The sequence below is a fragment of the Pyrgilauda ruficollis genome, unplaced genomic scaffold (assembly GCF_017590135.1).
Source record: "Pyrgilauda ruficollis isolate IOZ18807 unplaced genomic scaffold, ASM1759013v1 scaffold30, whole genome shotgun sequence".
Classification (NCBI taxonomy): Eukaryota; Metazoa; Chordata; class Aves; order Passeriformes; family Passeridae; genus Pyrgilauda; species Pyrgilauda ruficollis.
Genome location: NW_024524378.1, coordinates 3,381,610 through 3,392,397, shown reverse-complemented (window position 1 = coordinate 3,392,397; position 10,788 = coordinate 3,381,610). Strand labels below are relative to the sequence as shown.

Sequence of the window (10,788 nt, the reverse complement as noted above, 5' to 3'; positions counted from 1 at the left end):
GCTGAAATAAATACCACTTTGGTTTAGTAGCCTTACCTTACTGAAAAACAAGGTCACACTCCAGCATACTAAAAGACTGGGGGATACCAGGAACAGCTGTGTCTTGGAATAGGCATTGGGTGTCAAACCCAAGGCAGGGTATCTGACTGAACACAGTTCAGTGGAACACTTGCCCTGGACACAGGGCAACTTCAACACCAGCAGTAGGGAAGACCAGCAGAGAAATAAGTAGATCTTCACTTTTACTCAGGCAGCATTACCAATGCAAATGCTTATTGTAAATAAACCATTTAAATACTTCTTTTAAACCATGTAAATATTTCAACTCTTTCACTTCAGAACAGTTCCTCCCAGGAAAAGACACCCTGAAGTCCTACAGAGAAAATAATCCTTGTGCAACATTGCTTTGTTCCTGGGTAAAGACAGCTGGGGGATTGAATAAACCCAGGAACTGCAGCTCTGTTTAAATGCCATACTGAAATTCCATCCCAAAGATGATTTGAGTTAAAGAAGGTTGGGAACACTAAATAAAACATGAAAAAAAAAATGCTGAAGATTACTAAGGAAAAAGGATAGTAATAAAAATGAGAAAAGAGAGTGATTGATAGACTTTTTATGCTCCAACTTCAGGCATAGGATTAGGGGAATATTTACCCCAACACACATATGTGTAGCTGGTCTGCAGGGAAATCAACTTTAAGCTTGTCTTCTTTTCAGACCAATACATCAGTGCTGTTTTTGAGTAGGGAACAGCAAGAGAGAATTTTTTCTCATTGTGTTCTAAGCCTTTGCAAGTAGCCACAGCCAAGGACTATCTAGGAGCCCAGACTCGGGACTGCTGAGAACAGCAGCTGCTGTGTTCAAAGCAGTATTTACAGTCACATGCATCTCCACTAAGAAGAAATGTTGACTGCACATGACAGACAGCATTAAGCTCCACACACCCTAAAAGGCTTAAATTAAGAATGCAAATGCTTCTTCTTTCAAAGCAGTTCAAACAGCAAGCTAGGATACATTCCATGTAAATCAAACAATGACTGCAAGTTAAGAGCTCTTTAATTACAGAAAAATAAGTCTTTAATTTCATATCAGATATCATTTTACACAAGCAATTTCAGTATGACAGTCCATGAAAAACAAATGCATACTCTATGGAAGTTAAGGGCTCTCAATGAAGTCAACATAACATAGAAAGTTGTGGTTGAACAAAGCTTCCTATCTGGTTGAACTTCAGCAGCCATCATTGCACAGAGTTAAGTTCCTTTAAAAGGTTTGGTTTAAAATTAGAGTTCATTTAAATGACTGGAGGGAAAGGCACTTAGTATTGCAGTTTCCAGAACATGATTTGTTTGTCTTCCCCTCCTGTAATAACACTGTTGCACTGTTCATTCATCCACATGGATGTTACAGCACCTGGGAAACAAAATCACAAACAAGTAAATCCAAATGCAATTAAGTGTGGTACTTGAGATGACAGAACAGATCATTTTTTGAGAGAGTTTAGCATAGTCTGAGCATTGGATTATACTGACACCATATATGCTACAAGGAATTTTAGGGTCCTAGGTAGCTGCTCTTATTCACAGTAAGGATCTCATGCTCCATTCCCTCAGCTCACTTTTGGAACTAGAGGGACATCACTGCTATGCAGAATGCAGATTGCAACTAAGGAAAGTATTCAGGGAGAATGAGCTTTTTCACTCTGCCATTTGGAATTTTCATGTTAAAAGTGTATTCACATTTTGTAGCATATGCCTCAGAAGCCCACTTCTGAAAAGTCCCCAACTACAGAATGATCTCTCCACAGGTCAAGTTCCAATGTAAAACTTACAGCAGAGAAGTTAGAAACAACTGTTCTTAGTTAAATAGCCTTAAAAATTTGACTTAGTAAAACTAAGGTAGTTTTTCTCCACGCATCCTGGTTGCTGATGTACTGAGACTATACAGATACATTTAATCAGCCTATAAATCCCCATCCAGAACAAGTTTACTAGAGAAGTTTACTTAATGTTGTTAGACTCAGTGTGGCAAAAGATACAGTACAGTCTATACTATATCTGAGGGCCAACAGGTAGAAAAACGTTGACTTTTGCAATGTTGTGTGAAGTAGAAAAATTGAAAGTAATTTCCCTTTGGCCAGTCTTCTACAAAGCAATATTCCTCCGTTCTTACTTGAGTTCCTAGGAGGCTCACATGCACCTACTTCTAATTCTGGTATTTCAGGTAAAGCTGACATCAGGAACAGCCAGCTGGCTGAGCAGATGACTCTCAAACTTTTCAGTACTAAAAGAGCTGGAAAATAGGAATCTCACATTCAGTTTGAGAATGGGAATAGTTCAGGCATACCTGTATGCCCTTTGATTCTTTCAGTAATTTTTCCTCCAAGAAGGTCCCAAACCAGTAATTCACCAGACTGAGATCCTGATAAGATGGTATTTCCATCCCATTTGAAGCACCTGCAAGTAAATCTGAAATTAGTTCATGTCAAGCTTTTGCATAATGACAGCCAAACACTTCACAACTAGGTCAAAAAAAAACTAGAGAGATATGAAACCAAAGAAAACCATCTTTTAACACAGTCTTTCTGGAAAGATGATTCCCAAAATCTTTTAAAGATTCATTACCCAAACTTGGTTCAGTGACTGCCCTAGACCCAGCCAGGCCTTCTGCTGGCAGAGTATGAAACATAGTTCCATAACAGAAGAGGGCCCAGTCAGCTATGCATGCGTGTGACATCCCAGTGCTCTCATGAGCCACCACTTTCACTTCTGCCACTTCATATTCCTGAAACCATCACTTAAAAAGCAAAGATGACTTTCAGGTAAATAACTAGTGAAAATATATATGTGAACATGCATGTGTAATTATGTTTGCCCACAAAAAAATGAAGTGTATTCCATGTAAAGCTGTATTTTTACTCCAGTAACTGAGTAAGCATTCCATCTGTTTATCTGACAAACCATAAATAATTGTATACTTTTCAGTTGGTGGAGAAAGGTGAGCGGTCTTTGATTTTAAAGCCAATCCTTTTTTAAGGCTATCAAAATAAAAAGAAAACATTAAAACAAAACCTCCACAACAAACCCAAAAAACCAATATTCGTGATGGAGGTGATTCAAATAAGAAAACTCAACTTGTTAGACATTTCAGTAGCCCAGCTGCTGGAAGAGCTGGTTAGCTACAGCTGTCATCATCTCTTAAAGGACATGAAAGTTGTTGTTGAAAAGGTGTTTACTTAGAGAGCTGTTTTGATTTTGCCCAGTTTGGAAAGCTTGATCATAATGCACACAACATGCTACAATGTCAGTCTTTGCACTCGAAAAAGTGATTCAATAAAACAAAGTTCCCAGTATTACGGCCCTTCCCACGCTGCTGTCACCAACCATCTCCACCCAGCTCCGTAACCTGCTTGTTCTCACATTACCTCTGTGGCTCTTCAGTGCTCACAGAAGATACGAGCATTCCAGTTTGTACATCTATTACTTTAAAACAACAGTCCTCCCCTGTGCTCAGTAGATGTCTGCTGTCTGGACAAAAGAAGGAAGCAAACAAAAGAAACAACAACAAAAAAAAAGCATGTTCAGACATTCAGTTCTAGTTGCCAAAGCACTCTGTGATCAGCATGTTGGATGTGACATTACCTGACCTACTTATCTATAAATAATTCACTGGAAACTAAGTCTCTAAGCAAGCAAAGACAAACAAGATTGGTTTAGAGTCTAGATCACTGGTCTACAGCCTAGCATGGCCTTGTGTACAATTAAGTTCTTTACAGAGGAGATGTGTGACAATCCAAAACATCTCACTATCCCCCTTAAAGCAGTAATTCCAATAAGAAAGATATATTACATGATATTAAGAATAAGATTCCCTGTGAAACTCCCAACAGTGCATATTAAAAACTGAAATCCAACATACCAGGACTAAAAGCAGCATGAAATACAGTCCCAGAATGATGTGGCAACTGGTGCAACACTGTTGCTGTAGTAACATCCCAAACACTAACGGTACCCTCTTTGGTTCCAGATGCCAGGATGGTATTTGCAGCATTGAGGTCCATGGTATTTACCTAAGAAGTTAAATATCCTGTGATTTCTCCTCTTCTTTCATGTGAGGCGTCTTGAGACAGGTTTTAAACATACACAAAACAAGCCCATTATCCCTAAGAGGATATTTTATTTATGAAAAACTTTGAATTTAATTTTCAACATCCTTAATTAGGTACAAGTATGAAAAATTCAAACTATAAGAAGAAAAAATAGGTCACTTGGAAGACATTTTAAAAACCTTTTGCTTTGCAGAATCAGAAATGCTAAATGACATTTTAGATTGCTTTTAGTACCAATACTCTCCATCTAACTGCTAGACTCTACCCTTAAGGGTAAAATTTTTAACTTTTAAAAAACTTCCTACCCATCAGCTGTTACCACCTCTCTTTGGTACAGTTCTTAAATGTTATCAGAACAGTTTCAGTATTTGCCAATGTTGTGACCTATTAAAAAACTAACTTTTAGGAAGGTTTAGAACACAGTCATTCTATATATCTTCTTAGAGTGATGTTAGAGTCTATAAACAAAAGTATAAAGTTACACATTTATGATGCATTGCACACAATGTGTTTGTATATTTACAGTGAAATTCACTAAGATATTTACCATGATAGCATGGTAAACAACTCAGGATTTCTTTTTCATTTGCTTGCCTTACATTAAGAGCAAGCTGTAACAATCAAAACACTTGAAAAAAGATTAATCTGTTTTCAATACCAAAGAAGCAAACAGAAACCACCCAATCCTTCCTGCCCCCCCATAGAAATTCTGTGCATACAAGCTGAGCAAGACAAATTAAGAAACCTCTGTTTACACTGGTGCTTCAGTCCCAAGAAATGGACCTTTCAACCCAGGAAGCAGGGAACACTGCTGCAGAACCATCAGACAGTGAAAACCCCAAAACAAAATGCCCCTACACACATTTCCCAAAATACACCCCTCTGCCCCTAACCCAATCTTTGTGCTTTACCACTAGATCATGATTTAAATAATCAATTAATTTTCTTATTCTCAGATACCCTATCAATATACTTACACTAACATCATGTTCTAACTGTGCAAGCAGTTCAAAGTGGTGTTTTTTATTGCTCAAGATCTCTCCAGGAACACAGTGCCACACCTACAACACAGATAGTTATGTTTGTTCAAGGAAGCAGTAATATAACCCCAGATGTGTTCCTTCAGTGCTGAACTCTCACATTACAAGGGGGGGCTGCTTGTGTTCACTGTGGGCCTTGCCTACGTGGCAGAGTACAGCAATGGCACCTGAACTCCTTTACCCTAAGCAGAACCACATGGTGAACACAACTCTGCTGACTCCAGACAGCCTACAAAGCCTACCTAAGAGTGGGTATATCACTGTACTAAATGTGTACTTACCAAAAAATCACACACAGCAGGCTTTGGGAAAGTTTTTCCTGTCTCTAGCTTCCAAATTATCTTTCCACCTAACTGTAGGCATGCTCTTTAGATTAGCAAGTTTCTGCTCCTCTTAGCTGAAGAACGTAAACTACAAAATTATTAAACATTTTAGAAATCTATTCCACCCAAGAAACACAATCGCCAAAGTCACAAAACATTCCAGTTTCTGCAACAAATACAGTTTTCCTTCAGAATCCTCATTTTTTACAGTAAGTGATAATGAATGAAATTTCCTAAAAAATAACACTTTAGCTTTGAAACAGGTGAGCTAAAGCTAAATAAAGAATAAACTCTGGAAATAAATTTACTGTGATACTAGCCAGGTTATTACTGTATACAGCAGGTACATCTACCCCAAAGCATTTGGCTGGCTGAGTATTACAAAGTGCTGGCTATAAATAGTCATGCAACTGTAACAATCCCATCTACAAACCTTCACAGTGGAATCCCAAGATGCAGAAAACAAACGCCCATCACGCCAACAGATCTTGCTGACTGCATCGTCATGGCCCAAGAGGACATCTTGCTGTCTTCCAAATGCAATTGAATAAAAATATCTAACAGAAAAAGGTTATAAAACATGACATTTTGTAAAATTTAAGGGTTTTTCTTCTAAATAAAGTAAGTATGTTTCTGTAGTTTCTAACAGAAATCTAGTGGGAAAAAACAGAAATACAGACACTATTTTAAAAATGTGATGATTTTCTGTATCATTATCTAAAACCATAAACACAGTGACCAAGGCACTCCATGCAATTCAATAAAGTCAACAGGAAGTAAATACACACATATGATTGTCCCATGAAGAACTTATGACAGTGGTATCTCCTGGTAAGATTAGACAAGATGACAAAGCCTGTAAGAAAAAAAAAAGCAATACTCAATTTCTTACCCCAAATCCAATTCAAGTACATTAACATGCTTCTGGAGAACAAGAAGCATTTTTAGTATTCTATAAAAATAACCTGCAGATGTTAAATGAACACTGATCAAGAAAAACCTTAGAGGTTGGACACTGAACATCAAGAATACTTAATCTCTATAAAATAAAGGTAGCAGAAACATTTAGAAATACATGCAGAACTGATAAATCTTTCCAAAGAAACTGGTATTTCAAGCACATGGTATGCAATTCCTCACTCAGAAGTAAGTGGGTCAGCTCTTCATCTTGTAAGCTGTTCTGAATTCTAGACACAAATATCTAACAGAAACTAAAAATGCAGATTCTTTTGATGTTTGTTCTCCATCACAGGTCCTTATCAGCTCAGGTCTTTCAAAGAACAAATACAACTGTCTAATTCTTACTGCTCTCAACAAGAAACATTATTTACAGATACCTGCTCAGTTACATTTCTGTCACTAGAAATGGCATAGAAAAAACCAACAATCACAGCCCAGTGCTTCTACCTGGTGTCATAACTGGTCATGTTTTAGGTCTTTTTGAAAAACAGTAAGCTGCTGGACTGTAAACACTACTCCTTTTAGCATTGCTTGAAGTGTTTAGATCAGCACTAAAACTATAGGGGAGAAGTATAAGAGTATACAAAGCCTCCTCATGAAAAACAGAATTTTGGCTCAGGAGTCAAAGAGCTCCATTTTCACAGCGCCAAGAAGCAATGTTCCCAAGTTTTCCTTTGCTGAAGATTAGGAATTGATGTATCTAGATTCACCTGCTAATGTGTCCTATGGCAGACCACAGGGTCTTGATCCTGCAACTTACTTGGGGACCTTCTGTCTGGGCAACACATTTGCCATTCTTGTTCCCCCTAGAGATGAGAAAACTGCTATATCTTGGTGTCTTGCACCAATAAAAGACTGAATATGGCAACTAGGAGTGTATCTTTATGACCCAGGTCTGGCCAAGTGCTCAAGCACAGAAAATCAAATTCAGAATCTCTTTCCCAGCTCTTTTAGCAACAGGGGGAAAGTGTTGTTCACAAGTTGCTGAGATCATTGCTCATGGAAGAAGGATGGCTCATTTTCACCCAGCACAGATTCCATTCCCTGTGCTTGGTTTTCCTCTGCTGGCTGACTCACAGGCTTCAAACACTTGGGTACAGTAAGGCAATGCTGGATGTGAGCATGTGGTGGAATTTAAGCTTTGAAATTCTGGTCCCAATGGCAGTTCAGAGTTGCTCAGGAAGACATCCCTGCTCATGCCAGACTGTCTACCACAAGCTGTTCCCTGGACAGCAGGGCAACTCAGAACAGAGCCCGTGTAACCATTTAATGCTTCTTCCCCATATTTGCAGAATGTGCTCTGTTTCTCTGGTGGCCTGAGAGAGTCTCAATTCACTCTGCTGAATTATTCACACACAATACAACTGTGTAGGCAGGGGAAAGAAAAGAGGCATTGATGGATGCTAAGAGCCATCTCACTGAGCAGCTTTCAGAAGATTCCCAATTATCTCATTCTTATTTTGACAGCAGCCTACCATGTTTGAAAAGGACACACTTCTCTGGATGGTTTTCGAATCTCTGGAAAACATCTTCAAAGTTGAATCTGGGGATAAGGGACAAAATAGAAGATAAAAAGACAATTTTATATTCTAGAAGCTAATAATTTTGCTCCTGCTTGAGTATCTTACTATGAAAAGCAGACACAGGTTTCCCATAGTCTCTGAGAAACTCTTCATAAGGCTTGGGCCTGCAACTACCCTGTTTTGTACCAGTTACAGATTGTTGTCCACAGTTACCCCATGCTCATCAAACTCTTAAGAGAACTCTGGTATCTAAATGGACAAACTTTCATTATTACCATTACTGAAATTATCTTCCAAGCCTAGATAATATTGAAATACTTGAGTCAGTCATCTAAAACTGAGTAAATTCATATAGTTAAGCTATTTAATTACATCATATATATATTTCAGTTTCATGCCATTTTGTTAAAAAAACAACATTAATCTCCATTTACACTGCAGGTTGTGGCAAATACCTGTGCAATACTTACCCTGGGATGTAGTGAAAACAGAAGACCCATTGCAAGTGACTGCTATTCCAGTAATTGCCCTGTGTAATACAAGTAAGCTTGTGGGTGACTTCATAGGTTTTGAAACTTAACCACCATACTGTAAATAGACTACAGCTGAAATCTGTTATTTGAGCTCTGTAAGAGCTAAGACATTCAAGGAGATTAATAACACTACAGTGGTGTGTTATCTGCCTAGAGACAAAAATATAGCTTGACATATTATGTGAAATACCACGACAGGATCCCTATAGTGTTCTGTAAGAACTCCAACTTCATCAGAAGGGACTTGCCCGTGTGAAAAGATAAATGGTTTCACATTTAGTTTTTCCAATTCTGGAGTAGCTACAAATAGTCAGGAAGCTGCCTACAAGCAGATACTGAAAACCTCAAGTATCAGGAATTGGAACGTGCACATTTTTTCTCTTTTAATTTGACATTGTAGTGACTTTGGCAAAGTCACTACAGGAAGAAATTTAGACAAAGATTGGAACGTGCACATTTTTTCTCTTTTAATTTGACATTGGCAAAATCACTACAGGAAGAAATTTAGACAAATCTTATGTCAGGGAATTAGGAAGCACAGAGCATCCTGCACAGCCAAAGTTCTGTTACACAGCTCTGTGTCTCATTATTTCTCAGCAGTCTTCAGGAAAAAAAAAAAAGTAATAAAAATAATCTGAAGCTGAAATTTGAGTCTCTTTTCAGGATCAAGATTTCTCTGATGCTAATAATCTGGTAACAGATTTCTCACTACAAATATTGCCTTGTTTTAGGGACATGATAATGTTTTCTGAGATTCGATTACAGTCACCAAGAAAGTAGCTGGACCCAAGGTAGTAAGAAATTCTCCTAACCAGCCCAGTCAGTAGGAGAAGAGATGGGGCCAAAGGAAAACCTGTTCTTTAAAATATAGCTGACATTGAAAATACCTAAAAATGAACAAAGTTCACCCAGGAAGTGCCCCTACTGACTCCTGAATCCCTATGAATCCACCAGAACAGCAGTCTGGTACGTGGATTAACTGAAAACCTATAGCTGGAGACTTGGCAAACTGCTCATGCAGCAGCAGCTTGACGTGTACAGTGGAACAACTCAAGTGTTTAACCTTTCAAATCTGATGGGATGAAGCTGTGTCCTCCTGGCATTATAAAAAAATTAATGGAAGTCTTTATCTGGCTGCTGTTATCAGTTTTAGAGAAGAGTAATCAATATCTGCTTCAGGTACTAAAATGATAATGAACTTATACAGATCTAGAGCTAAGGAAAAGCAATAGCAAAAATCAAGCTGACAAATACCTTCTCAGGATTCATAACCCATCATATACTCAAGTTCATCTTGCATAATCAAATCACTAAGTCATCTCCCAAAGAAAAGTATTTACCTTAAACCCTAACCCATCATTCAGATTGATACACAGATCCCCCACCCAATTCAGTGGAAGAATTTTGACTGAAAAGAATAGTACCTACTCTTTGTGAATTTTACACTGCGTATCTAATTTTAGTTTGGCAATATTGTTCCAGGCAAGTGTTATACTTTCTTCTGTCAAATCTTCAAATGATTCTTCATTTGGAGAAACTGCAATAAAATGCCACAGTACAGTTCCATCACAAATAGAAAATAAAAAGACATGTTTCAAATACCTAGGTAGCTGACAAATATGAAATTACAGAAATCATGCAGAACTCCAGGAATAAGATCATTAGACTAATGCAAAGAGTGACAAGATCACTTTTTTTCCCCTAAATCTCTTACTGAATTTGCATAGGCTTACAGAGTCAAAAATACGACTTTTCTCACCAAATTAGTGCTTTTAAACTGCAGACTTTATGGAATGTAATTCCAAAATGGAAAACAAACAAACAAAAAAGAAAACTTAAAAACTCTGCTGCAATGTTTTGATGTTCTTTGAAATGTCAAGGGCTTTTCAGATGGAAAAGAACTAGAAAAGCCATTTACTGCTACAATGATGTATATGCATTTATTATTCTATTGCATTATGTTAAGAGTGTCACAACTTCATTTCCCTGTTGCAAATGTTAAGGGATTAAAAATGCAACAAAATTGAGACCATTAGATGTAGATTGTAAAGAGGTCAAACCCAAGAGAAACTGTTGATGAGTGAATTAATGACTTAGGCAGCAAATCTATTTAATACATGACCATTACTATCACCACATACAACTCTCAAAGCTCCTCTTGCCATTGGATGCTACAGGTTGCCATGCCAAGTAGCCCTCATTGTCACTCCTCTGCTTAAAAGTGAAGGCCATCAAATGGTAAGTGAATTGGAGGCAATCAAATGAGAAAAATCTTTCCAAGTGATACCTGGGCTGAATCTT

At 37.8% G+C, this 10,788-nt stretch overlaps 1 protein-coding gene across 3 annotated transcripts in view; it reads right to left on the bottom strand.

Annotated features, from left to right (window-relative positions):
* Positions 1–1,059: 1,059 nt before the first annotated feature.
* Positions 1,060–10,788, bottom strand: part of NSMAF (neutral sphingomyelinase activation associated factor) — a 39,386-nt gene continuing 29,657 nt past the window's right edge. For all 3 annotated transcript variants that reach the window (XM_041473684.1, XM_041473683.1, XM_041473685.1), the window contains 10 exons: positions 9,916–10,024; positions 8,425–8,483; positions 7,907–7,974; positions 6,260–6,327; positions 5,905–6,028; positions 5,086–5,169; positions 3,919–4,069; positions 3,425–3,527; positions 2,347–2,456; positions 1,060–1,413 (listed from right to left, as the gene is read on the bottom strand). In XM_041473684.1, coding sequence (XP_041329618.1) covers positions 1,319–1,413; positions 2,347–2,456; positions 3,425–3,527; positions 3,919–4,069; positions 5,086–5,169; positions 5,905–6,028; positions 6,260–6,327; positions 7,907–7,974; positions 8,425–8,483; positions 9,916–10,024 — 971 coding nt within the window. In that variant the 3' untranslated portion in view covers positions 1,060–1,318. The remainder of the gene's footprint in view (positions 1,414–2,346; positions 2,457–3,424; positions 3,528–3,918; positions 4,070–5,085; positions 5,170–5,904; positions 6,029–6,259; positions 6,328–7,906; positions 7,975–8,424; positions 8,484–9,915; positions 10,025–10,788) is intronic.